Source organism: Drosophila obscura, unplaced genomic scaffold, assembly GCF_018151105.1.
Source record: "Drosophila obscura isolate BZ-5 IFL unplaced genomic scaffold, ASM1815110v1 contig_84, whole genome shotgun sequence".
Lineage (NCBI taxonomy): Eukaryota > Metazoa > Arthropoda > Insecta > Diptera > Drosophilidae > Drosophila > Drosophila obscura.
The window spans coordinates 1,090,390-1,103,565 of NW_024542877.1; the positions used below are offsets into that span (position 1 = coordinate 1,090,390).

Sequence of the window (13,176 nt, forward strand, 5' to 3'; positions counted from 1 at the left end):
TGCCCCCCGACCCATTGAGTAGTCTTGCATTAATTTAGTTTTTAAATATTATCAGTTTAATGTCCTCCATGTTTGTTTGTTATATATAGAAAAAAAAAAAGATTCTTAATTGTAAATTGTCTTCCATTATGAGCTAGATCTTAGGGTTGGAACAGTCTTACGAACTGTATGATAGCCAGGCACATTCAGCGCTCTTAGGACTAGTTTGTACAGACAAAAAAAAAAAGGGAATGCTCTGAGTGTGCCTGGCCGGAGAATACTTTGCTGGTGCGAGAGGTATATGATACTTGGCGGGCCAATCAATGGTTCGTTGTGTGGTTGCGACTAGCGGTGGTTCGCACATGGCAGTGGTGTGGTGTGGCTTAAAGATCATCTTGCCAGAGCGAGATGTAGTCGAGGATGTCCTCATCCTCGGTGCCGGAGCTGCAGGAATTGTTGCGGTAGTCCTCGTAGCTGGACTCCAGCTTCGTTGTGACTTCGGTTGGCGGCTGCACCAAATTGGCTGCAGCACTGTAATAGGAGGAGCTGTGACTGTGGCTGTGGCTGTTGCTGTGGCTGTTGCTGCTGCTGTGGCTGTTGCTGCTGCTGTTGCTGTGGCTACTGTTGCAGGAGCTGACGCTGCCGGTGGGAGAGCTGAGCTGCAGTTGCTGCTGGAGGGCGTACAACTGCTGCTGCTGCTGCTGCTGCTGCTGCTGTTGCTGCTGCTGCAGTTGCAAGTTCTGCTGCTGGAAGAGCATATGCTGCTGCTGCTGCACATGCTGATGATGGTGATGATGATGATGATGCTGCTGCTGCTGCTGCCGATCCTGCTGCTTGTGATCATTCTCATCGATGACCTTCTGCAGCCGGCGTATGTACTCGACGGCCATGCGCAGTGTGCTGACCTTGCTCAGCTTCTTGTTGGCACCCGGCCCAATGCCACGGCGACCGTTGCTCAGATCGGCGATCACGGCCACGGGTATGTGCTGCCGGAGCTGGCTGAAGCCGTTGTTGACCTGCTTGACCCGGTTGCGCTCCCGGGCATTGCGACGCACCACCGAGGCGCCGCCGATCTCCATCGACTGCTCGAAATCATCGTACTGATCATAGCCGAACATATCTTGACTTGAGTTTTCGCTGTCCAGTGCCATGGCTGATAGATGGATGGATGGACGGATGAATAGAGGGGATGGATGGCTTGCAGTTGATGAGTGTAGACTGGTGACTGGGTCTTCCCTGCGAGCGCTGGCTCTGTTCTGATGCCCTTCCCCGGTCCGCTCGGGCTATTTATAGGGGCCCGGGCCCCGGTCTGGCCAAAGATCTCACCTGCAGAGTCGGCTACCTGCGCGTGCGCGCGCGCCTGCACACACAGCAAAGGCAAGCAAAGGTGCAAAAAGGTGCAGCATCAATGTGGCTCAACTCAAGGATCGCTCAATCCGAACCGCACTCCGCACTACACTCTCCACTCCACTCAATCACTCAGCGAGACTCTCTCTCTCTCTCAAACGAGTGAGGTAGTTTCCGCTCTGGGATCTCTGCTGCTGCTGCTGCAGCTGCCTCTTCCTTTGAGTGTTCCCAGCGCCTGAGAACACTTTGCTTCGGCGTCTTGGGCTCTTTTTTACAGCTGCCTGTCTGCTGCCCTGCAGCCCCAAACTGGGGCTCCGATCGGGCCTGACTCTGGCCTGGCTCTGTCTCTGGGACTGTCGCGTGCCGGCTGCCAACCGGTTTCATGGATGTTTTCCCCAGTCCACAGTGCCGTCCCCAGTTTGCAGTCCGATTCCCCTCTGCTCCCACAGTCGCTGAGTCGTGTGCAGCCGCCTAATGAAAGTGGAGACCAACTTTTATGGCCGTAATAGTTGAGCCACAATAAATCAAGGGCGGAGGAGGAACAGGCAGTGGCAGTGGCAGCGGGTAGAGTTAGTTAAAATAGAAGATCCACAGCTCAAGGTCTCGTCAACACCTCAAACAGTGATCCATCCGATCCCCTGATGCTGATCCTGATCCTGTTCAGCCGGAGGCAATATTCTATTAGCACTTTCCTAATGCCCCGCGGTCCTTTATGCCCATCGTACAACCCGTCGAGCCAAGGACGCTGCCGATGGGGAGGCCATGGACCGTAGATCGAACTCGAAAGCATTTTGAAAGCATTTAGAGAACTGGAAGGAGGGCAGGGCACATATTTTTGTATTGTTGCCCGCACTGGGATGCTGCTGCTAGCCTCTCTGCTGGATGATGCTTCCATTGTGCCGCCAGGACATTCCCAGTTTTACATTTTGTGCATTTTGTGCATTTCCCATTCTGGTTGCACGCTAGACAACCGTGCCGAAAGTGACGATTGACATTGGACAGACCCATGCTGGGCATCGTTTAACACTTCGTTGCCTTAGCGGCGGGAGATTGCATGACATTGGCATTGGCATTGCCCGTTGCCCGTTGGCCAAGAGTCAGGTGAGAGGTGAGAGGTCAGGCCGGGCATCCCCTCCAGATGGCCAAAGACAGTCCACGCCACGGCACACCCGGAGTCCAGCGAATCGATCATATCCGGTGCGGTCTCTGTTGATGCAATAGAAATTCGCTGTGGATCAGTCAGTGCGCAGGGTGAAGCCCTATTCCACCACTTTCCCTCTCTGTGCCAGTTGTAAATTATTTTACATTTCTGCCGATTGCTCACTCTTAAGTGGAGGGGAGTGCACGGGGAGTACACAGTGCCAGGAATACTCTGAAAATAGAAAAATAGAAAAATATAAATATATATCACAGTGTAAGGAAGAACATTTAAACCAGAGGAGCCTGCCTTTCTTTCTTTCTTTCTTGCTAAATATATTCGCAAATTCGTTGTTTCCCTCTCTAGCGGAGCTACCCGATTTCAGCTACAGCTCTACAGAGATCCCCCCCGGATCGGCAGCAGCAGGAGGCGCTATCATTATCTGACACAAAAATTTAATATAAATTATGTTGACATGTTGGCTTAAATATGTACTGTATGCGCGGACCTTTTGGCTTTTGCCCTATCCGTTTTCCGTTTCTGTTTTGTGGATCTTCTGCTGCTTTGCTTACGATCGTATTCGTAATTGAGCCGACGATGCCGCGAACGATCGCCAGCGATCGCCAGCGATCGATCCGTTTCTGTCTCGGGGCCGACTAACTAGTTCAATAATTGCTGGTAAGACACGGCCAGAGCAAAACGAAGTCAGAGGGGAGACACGGCCGACAGCGACAGCGACTGTGGCAGTGGCACAGCCAGCGAAAATGAAGCGAAGATGAAGTCGTCATTAATATCGACTCGGCCTGTCAATAACTTGACATCGCATCATTTTTTCCACACTTCCTCTGAGGCGGCACGGCACTCTAGAGGCTGCCCAGAGGCGGCAAAAAACGTCCGAACTGAACTGAACCGAACCCAACCGAACCCAACAAAACCATTGCACACTGCACATTTACCGAACTTTTCGCGGACACTTTCGGGGAACAGTTTCGGCTGCGCCCCAGACCAAGGTCGAGCCGTTGTCATTACTCTCGACTCAACCCTCAACCTGAACCGCTGAGTCGCTGCTGCACTTTGCATAAGCCCCCCCGAATCACATTTCTGTGTCTGTGGCTGTGTCGGTGTCTGTGTCTGTGTCATTTCTGGTACGCCGAAAACGCTGGCTCACGATCGGGCCTGGGATCGTCACAAAGGGAAGATTAAAGAGCGGTGGCAACTACAAGACGATTTAAGTCAATATTTTAATGACTGATCTCTGGAAAGTCTAATGTTGGACTGCAATTGCAGGCGTTAAAGTTGCTTGGACCACTGGTGGCTTAAAGTGTCTTGGGGGACTGCCTCAATAACCACAATTTAATGCTCGTGGATTGCAACGCTGTTAGCTTTTGAGCATAAATAAAATTAAAGACGCGATGGAACGTGTGAGTCGCTTCTGTGAACGCGGCTCTACTTTTATACCCGTGCGCAGTCAGTATGTAAATTTCTAATCACAAGAAATGGAAGTGGAGAGAGATCAATTTAATATTTATTAATTTATTATTATTTTATTTTTCCCAGCGAAGCAATCCGCAGACTTGGCCGTTTACTTAGTTACTTATATGCAGAGAATCAGTTTTGAATAATTGATCAGAAATTCCCACTGAGCACTGATTGCCTAATCTATCATATAATAAATACAATAAATAAACTTGGCTTATTATCTTTCATCGTGCAGCTTTGCCGCTTATTAGAACAGCTTCTGAGAGACCTAAACTGAGATCTCTATTGTGGTTCATTGGCAATCGTTCTCGAAATGATAATGCTCGCCGATCAAATCAAAAGTCAACTGTCAATTGTTCATGGCCATCAAATTGCCGCCTGACGATCGTGTTCAGCTTGATGGAATGGGATTGGGAATGGGCATGGGCATGGGCATGGGGGAACGATATACGGATACGATGAAAGGCGAAAAGCCGCGCCCACTCTATGGTGTGCGAATGCCATCTGATTTATGTGCAGAGTGTCAGCGAAAAGGGCTCGACATCTAAGGTGCGCTTTTTGACGCCGCCAATTCTCTTTGGCCGCCGTATTGCCACTGATATTTATGGCACTGACACTGGCCAGGCCACGCCAGGCCAGGCCAGGCACCCGCGGAATGGGCAGCAGCATCAGCAATTTTTGATTAATTGTAATGCGAGAACTTTGATTAATTGCGGGCCAGCGCAACAGGCCCCAACAAAACAATTTGTTGTGGCATTGCATTAAATCAGACATCCCTGGGAGTGGAGAGGAGCGGCGAGGAGTGGCCAGGCCCATTGGCTCCTGTCCAGGCGTGAGATTGTACGAGTAGTAGGGCCAACACCTCATCGATACCAGGCACAAGGCGGTGTGCCTGGTGAGTTGTGTGCACGGTGTATTTTATGGATTCGTTTTTGGCTCGAAATTTATGAATGGTCCCATGGCTTTGGCCTCGACATCATCGTCATCCTCTCTTCGACTGAGGATTCCTGAGGCTGCTGCTGACGGTCCTTTGGCTTGATCTTTCGTCTGCTGGCAATTGCAATTATGCAAAAAGTTGTCAAATACAGGAGGCACGGGGGGCGTGTAAAAGCATGACTATCAACAAAATATAATCAAGCAACAACAACAACAACAACAGCAACAAAATTGCCCCAAAAAAAAATGTGTACCTGTTTTTGTATTTTCCGGCCAAAAGCTCTCAGCAATTTACATGTCTGCCCCTGCCCCTGCACAGTGCCCCCCGCCCCGCGGTGGCCAGCAAAACCAATCAACGCGTCTGTCAACTGGAAGCGGCAGTGGCTGTGGCTGTGGCAGTGGCAGCTCCTCGCTTATCGGTAGCCGTGCTGAAATCAGCTTCTGGCACTCACGATCACGACGCGCCAATCCACAGTGCAGCAACAGCAGCAAAAACCCGACTCTGCCACACCCCACTTAAACCTCCGACATCGGTGCTGTGGCACCAGCGTCGTCCGCCCAGGCTGAACTGCAACTGCAACTGCAGCTTCAGCCGCGATCTCTCGACCCTTTAGCGATCCATGCTCGTTGCTCCTGTCACAATTACAACAGCAAGTGCAGCGGCCTAATGACAACCACGGTGGCAGGCCCAGGCCTCGGGTCACAGTGGGACGCGACACGAAGAACAGCAAAAACGAAAAAAAAAAAACTCCCTTTTCGTGTGAATGAAAGATGGATATTTGAGTTTTTCCTCGTACACATATTTCTCACTATATTTCTGCTTCACTCAACCCTGGAATTGTAAAGTATTTTCATATCAATTCAAATTTATATTTATGCAGAAGTATTTACATATTTAATTTATATCAGAATACTACAAAAATACAATAATAAAATCGTATTAATAATATTTTTAGCACAATAAAAAATTAAAAATAAAAGAAAAACCGTATTAATAATATTTTTAGTACAATAAAAACTTAAAAAAAAAAAACCATTCTTGAAACTTTATTTATTTATTGTTTTTGATTTACCCTTTGCAGATCTTTGCATTGGCCCACTGTGCACAGCGATGGTCAGTTGACATGGAAACTTGATATTGCACACACACGAGTCGTGGCCCGAGCCTGAGCTGGGTCTGGGTCTGGATCTGGATCTGGGATTGGGATGCGGCCTGTCGTCATCGTCATCGTCTTGGGTCTGGGTCTTGGGGCCTCTTGGCGTGCGCGTGCAGTGCAATTAACTTTTGTAGTAAGTCAGTCCAGGGCAACACTTGACATTGACTGGAAATGGGGAGACAGCGGAGCAGACCGAACAGGCTGAGGGATATGCGGATAAGTGGGAACGTGGACTGGGGACTTGGGGCACACGGCGACGACAATTTCACCTGTTGCATGGCCACAGCCACAGCCACTGCGCGGCGCGGCACGGCCTGACACAGTAACTTATATATTATTATTTGCATGCGCTCTGTTGCTCCGTGGCTCTGTGGCTCTGTGGCATTGTCGCTATGTCGAACTGGTTCCTGATGGCTGGAGGATGACCGATGGAAGATGGCGGACCCTGCCACGTGCACTAGATATGCCCCAGATGATCACGAACCTAGAAGAGGGCCCAGCCATCACTGCAGAGGGGTGTGGACAATTAAGGTCAGTGGCGGGGTCAGTATTGGCTGCAGGACCGTAGCTCGTTAGCGCTGATCCGATGGGTTGGAATGGGTTTGAATGGGATGGGATGGGATGGGACAAGGTGCAAGTGCAGCACACGCTGTGAGCGAGCAGGTTCGGGATTAGCCAGGAACCAGGAACCACGCGAGTGCTGCAGAGGAGGAGTGCCAGGAGGTGGCTTTCTGGCTGCCCCGAGTGCCCCGACTGTCTTGACTATCCCGTCCGTCCGTTCGTCTGTCCGCCTGGCAATTTAATGTGGGTCAGTCCTCTGGCAATTACAAATGCTTCGCCTGCCCTTCGGGTATCTGCAACTTCAACACATCATTAGATATGAATGAGATGAATGGCTGGGCTGGGATGTTCGGATGCTCGGACTGCCAACCGCAGCAGAAATCTTGTTAAATTATTCGTTTCTTTTTCTCATTATTTTTGCTGTGTTTTTAGTTATTTTATGCTTCAGCTGATTTTGCGCCGCTTGCCACTTGTGGCAAGTGAATGGGCCGATTGCGTGTGCTCTCCGGTAGAGGACAGGACAGGACAGGACAGCGAGCGTTCGTCTTAACTGATTCTCATTGATTAATTGCCATCATTAGCATATGGCAACGACGGCATGATTGATATGGATATGTATATGGGATATGGAGCTGCCGGACGGACCACCAACAGTGCTTCGATGCTTCCCCCTGATGGAATGTGGCTCTTAATGTGCAGCACCTTAAAAGGCAGCAGCAGCAGCACCACCAGCAGACACTGCCACAGGTACCACAAGACACGAGCAAGTGGCTCCAACTTTCGGCATAGACGGGCGCTAATTGTTAACAAATTGTTGGGTCAGCAGAGGGCTGAGAGGCAGGACCAGCAACAGCAACTGAACAAGCTGCAATGAGGCACGCAACGGTCTGCCTGGCCCTCCTTTGTGCCTTGGTGGGGCGGTGCACGCAATCCGCGCGTAACTGAGAAAATCCCCGACAAGACACAGGGTCACTGGTGCACTGGTGCACATGCAGCAGTACCCGCAATCCCCCCAGAACAGTGGCCTGCACATTGTGCGCGGCATTTTGCGGATTTATTAGAGCAGCGAATACGATTATGGTGATGATGGGGCTATAGAGCTGCAGCACAACAAAGTTTGGGAGTCGCAAGTCACATTCCACGGTGGATTCTCTGGGCAGAGAACTCCCTGTACGAATACCTGCCACATTTTCAATTTTATTCCCAATGATTGTGCCCCCAGAGAGCTTCCTGCATGCTGGCCAAATTGTCAAAGCATAAATGTTGCTGGAGCACAAAGATTTTCCACCTGTGAGTTGCCATTTGGAAGCTAATCAATCCCGAGCACATACCCAAAAGGTTTTAGTCCTCTCATCGGTGCAATCTATAAACTAATCGAGCTGCAATAACACTTGATTCGTCCTCCTCCTTCTCCTGCTTTAAGTACAGCCTTGGGTAGATCGCGGCCCTTGGCCCAGTCCTGCCCTGTCTAAAGCCCATCTAATCGCATAATCTGATGCTAACTCAACTCTTCTGGCCAGCTACTGCTGTCTGCTATCCATCTGCTGGCTGCTGCTGGCTGCCATTCCGCTGATCGATTGACTCATTGAGTGGACTCAATTTCTTGTAGATCTCATTCACACGTTCTCATATTTCCTGTCCAGAAACTTAATGACTCTCTCTCGCCCTTCCCGCCTTCCCGCCTTCACCCGCTGCACCCGCTAGGAGCCTGTCTGTCCCGCCCGTCCCATATGTGATCGATTGAATAGACTGGGCCGCCCCATAATCTGGAGCCATCGCGGTGATCGTGGCTCGTCATCATTATGTGCTGGACATCGTTGGGTTGGGTTTGGGTTTGGGTTGGCCATAACAGAGGCACGACTGCCATAACTTTCCATCAGTCTCAGCAGTCTCAGCAGTTTCAGCAGTTTCAATTTCAATATGATCTCTCTCTCTCTCTCTGCCCCCACACCCCTCACCCTGCACTGGCACTGGCACCATACTGTCAACGATCTGGTAAAAGTAGCTAACTACTCGTACCAGTTTTTCTTTCCTTTTCTCTACTTGTTTTGTTTTCTTTTGCTACACTTTCGGGGTGTGTGGGTTACTCTGACATTGATCAGCAGGCGGAATGAAGTTTCAGCAGCTATATTATAGCTCCCATGCCAGAACTAAATCTCTCCTATATTTATCAGTATTAAATCTATTATGCATCCACCTGGTTAGAGCTCTGTGTAAGAGTATTTGGCGCTTCGTCTATGCTGCTAAAAATTCCAGCTGGTTTTTTCATAATTTTTTTTGGTTTTGTTGCTGCTGTTGAGAAATTGAGCCTGGGGATCGGTGTGGAGTGGGACTTGGTTTGGGGACTGCCACCGCCTTGGGCAACAATTTCATTTTCACACTGGAGGCACACAGTGGCCGCAGGGGAACAACAGCAGCAGCAGCAGTGGCAGTGGCAGTGGCAGCAGAAATGATGATGATGATCGAAATGATGATGTTGCAGAGAGCGGGGAGAGAGAGAGACCGCAGGCAAAAGTGTGCCCCAATTTAATTGAAAGCGGTTTCCGAGTGGCCTTGGCGGCCAGCTACCAGCTACCAGTCCCAGTCCGAGGTGTTGCCTCTGCTCGACTCCACTCAACTCAACTCAACTCGACTCGACTCGGCTTTAGCTTTATTGATTGAATTGACGAAATGGAAATTTGTCAATTCTCACCTGGCACCTGTGCACCGAATATTTGTGGTCGTTGTTGTCGGAGTTGCAGTTACAGTTGGAGATCCCAGAGGAGATCCCATACGAAGTCGTCTCGTTGGGTTGCGGTTGACTTTCAGTTTTCAGTGCGGCAAGGTCGGGGTCGCCAATCGACTAAAGAAACTCTTTAAGATAAAGGGAAAACAAACACACACACAGATACAGGCACACACACAGACACAGTCACAGAGTGTGTAAGAGGCAGTGGCAGAAGGGGTTGTGGCAGAGTCAGACAACTCAATCAAATGGGGATATCTGGCAGGGGATATGCCTCGGACTGAGCCGTTATCCTGCCAAGCCGGCGACATACAAGAATAACCTTTTAATTAAACCATGGCCGGTGCCCCAGATAAGGCATCCAAACGTTTGACGCTCTTCACGCGTGTTTGTCATATCGGAAATGAAACTCTGCCAAGCCGAAACGAATCGAAAACGCAACCGGACTTATCGAACAACTGAATGAACTCTCCCAGCGATGGGATAGCAAGGTAGAAACTGGGTATGGGAACTGGGAACTGGGAATGGGTATCTCTCATGAATGAAACTCGTTTGACATTTGGCAAACGATTAGATTGGATTGCAAGTGCATTAGTTGGTTGGTCTTGTGCCCAGCTGCAGCTGGGATGGTTTGACTGGTCTGGCCTGGCCTGGCCTGGCCATCAACCTCTACCTGCCAGAGTCAGCGTCAGCGTCAGAGCCAGAGCCAGCGGTAGATGCACAGATACAATTGTATCTCTTTGTGCGGCTACACGCTACACGCTCCGCTATCTGCAGCGACAGTTCCCTTGGTCACTCTTTTTTTTTTATGGGATTGCCACCAACCAGGAATAGCTGGGATGCGTGCCCCCCGGACCACAGCAATGCAAACAATTTCGCTGATTCGACTGTTTACTTTGGGACGGGGACCCATAAAAGAGGGTCATCCGCACATCTGATCAACGGACATCAGCGCCGAGTTCCAAGCTTTAATTGAGCGATCGAAATTGACTTTCGCTGCTGCTCCCATTCTCGATCCCATTCCCATTCCCAGTGCAATTAAAAGCAGATCTTTACTCCTGGGACCCAGAGCTCATCCGCCCTGGGTAGCTGCGCTCAGCTGCGTTCACGCCTTCCTGCGACCTTCTGCCGCTGCTGCCGAATCAATTAAGTCTTTGATTAATATGCATAAAAAGTTTTGATTTGCTAGGCATTTAATTGAAATCAAGAAACTCCTCAGCCATGTGGCAGAGCGACAGAAAGAGGCAACGAATGATGATACCCTAGAAATGGCATGGGAATAAAATGTACATAAATAATGCTCACTCCTGCTGGTACTGGTAATGGTATAAATGTGACCAAATCTAGCGCCATTTTATGCCATTTTTGATATTTATATTTATGAGTTAATTATTGCAACGATCGGATAGGTACTTGCTCGTCGTTACAGCTACGAAGATGCAACACGAGCAACACATTCCCAATCCCATTCCCGTTGCCCATTCCCATTGCCCATTTCCACTTGCATTCATTTTCAAGGCGACGGAAACAGCTTGAGACGACTTTGTATAACTGGGGGATCGTGGCACAGCGGTGGCGGCTCCTCTCAGCTATGATGCCGCCTGATTTTGGCGCCTTCAATTAAAGCGGCAGGCCGTTGATGAGGATGCCACAAGCAGCACTGTGGCTGCTGTTGCTGCTGCTGCTTCTGCTGCTGCTTTTTGTGTGTAATTATTAATGAGGCCGCCGCACCCGCTATCAGCTGGATGCAACAGCACCAGAGAAGCCGCATCAACATACTCTCGCCTCTAGGATCGCTTAGTGGCCGCGCTTAGTTCAGACAAAAGCGCAGTCGTTTGACGATACACAGCGCCACAGGGATGCCCTGCCACTGGCTGCCACTGGCTGCCACTGGCCACTGAAACGAGGCCCAAACGAGGCCGAGCTGCAGCTACACCTACAGCGAATGCAAATATCCCCCAATCTCGAGGGCAGAACTCATGCGAAACGGAAGCCGCAAATGGCAGCGTGAAATTAAAGCGTCTAACATGAAATTAGCGCCGTTTATTTGGCCGGATTTATTGCATTTGAATAACCAGATTGCTTAGGGATCGGTTCGGATCGGATCGCCTAATGATAGGCCCACGACCCAAGCCCAAGCCCAAACCCAAGCAAAACCAAACAAAACCACCAAAGGGATGGGATCGTTGTGCCCCATCGACTATCACAATATTTGTTTTGGGCAGCAGCGCAAAATTTCTATAATTTGCATGCGCCGATGCGGTTTCCATCCTTTTTTGGGCTATGTAAATCATGTTGGATCTGTTGACCTAAACTGGGACCTCAGCACGAGATCTCAACCGCAAATTAGCTACACGTACGAACCGTACGACCCGTACGAACATCCGTCCCGTTCCGTTCCATTCGCGCAACTTGGTTTCTCGTTAAGCCAGCGCTGGCCAGGAGGACAGCAGGACAGCAGGGCAGGGGGACTGCGACTGCGACTGAGACTTGGCTACCTTAATGTTTCTCAATAAATATTTCAGACAGTTCGGGGAGTCCAGTTGCCGTCTGGCGTCTGGCGTGTTAATAGAGCAAGTGTTGTTTTGCTCACTTTCGGCGTTAAGTGTTTCGCACACATCCCATCCCATCCTGCTGTCCCATCCACAGTCCGCAGTCGAACGAGAAGTGCAGTGGTCCATCCTTAATCAAAAAGCAAATAAATGTTTGTCTTGTTGTCTTGCTGTCTCGCGAGTGCCCCTTTTGTTTGTTTTTCGAAAGTTTTGGGACCCAGTGCGCCGTCACGCCCTCGAAGGAAACACCAGTGTGGAATAAATCATGGCTGCGGTGATGGTTCGGATAGCCAGCATTTATTGTTGGCTTTTCGGCTGAGCCTCGATGTGGCCACACACTTGTAATTACACGAGAATTCGCATCGCTATGAGCTGCTGTGTGTGTGGTGGGGTGTGGTGTGGGGGTGTTGCTGGGATTACATTTGCATGCGCCCCCAAAACCAGTCTGGCAGCAACGAGTTTTTTCACTCATCCGCTCCGAAAGTATGCAGCGGCCTTCAAAGTATGCAATGAAAAATCCAGCTCTAAATGTGATTGCTTACAAAAGCAAAATGCTGCATGAGATGAGCGACCAAAAAGCTGATCGCTACGTCCATGGCAGGCATACAAAAGCAAAATGCTGCATGAGATGAGCGTCCAAAGAGCTTATCACTACGCCCATGGACAGAGGGATCGCGCGGGGTATCAACGACTATACAATAACAAGATAACAAGATGCTGCATGAGCGACCAAAAAACCGGTTCTATGGCGTGACTTATCGCTACGTCCCATGTACAGAGGGAGCGCGCGGGCTTTCTTTTCGGCTATGCTTCGTCTCTCACCTCGGGCGCGCTCACCAACGGCTGCGTCTGCGCATGCATGTGCATGCTTTCGCACAGTGGGGCCTTTGCCTATGTCAGCTGGCTAAATTAATAGGCGAGCAAGAGAGTTCAATACATATGTATTTCAATTTTCAACTTTGGTTATATACATATGTATGTACATGTTTCCTAAAATAAAATTCTTTAAAATAAAATTTTTGAAAGCTCTGGAAAATTCTGCGTATTTTCGTTTTATCCAAAGCGCTCATACAATTTTTGACCTGTGCAACCCTTTTTCGGCTGAGTCCCCACTGTGCCGCGACAAAGACTTTTGCATTGACGAAGCCAGTGTCACTTTTAGACTCTGAAGTTCAGAGCCTAAAAGAGAGTTGCAGAAATAGCCCCGCGCGCCCTTACCATGAAGCATCTTGTTATTGTAAAGTCTTTGGATGTTGCCTTCCACTCTCCTTGCATTCACAAGAGAAAACGTAAAACAGATTT

At 49.6% G+C, this 13,176-nt stretch overlaps 1 protein-coding gene across 1 annotated transcript; it reads right to left on the bottom strand.

The window, feature by feature from the left end:
• Window positions 1-353: 353 nt before the first annotated feature.
• Window positions 354-1,144, bottom strand: LOC111069025 (achaete-scute complex protein T5). The gene has a single exon (XM_022358904.2). The coding sequence runs from the start codon at window positions 1,128-1,130 to the stop codon at window positions 363-365; it is 768 nt and encodes a 255-aa protein (XP_022214596.2). The 5' UTR covers window positions 1,131-1,144; the 3' UTR covers window positions 354-362.
• Between the last annotated feature and the right edge of the window lie 12,032 nt (window positions 1,145-13,176).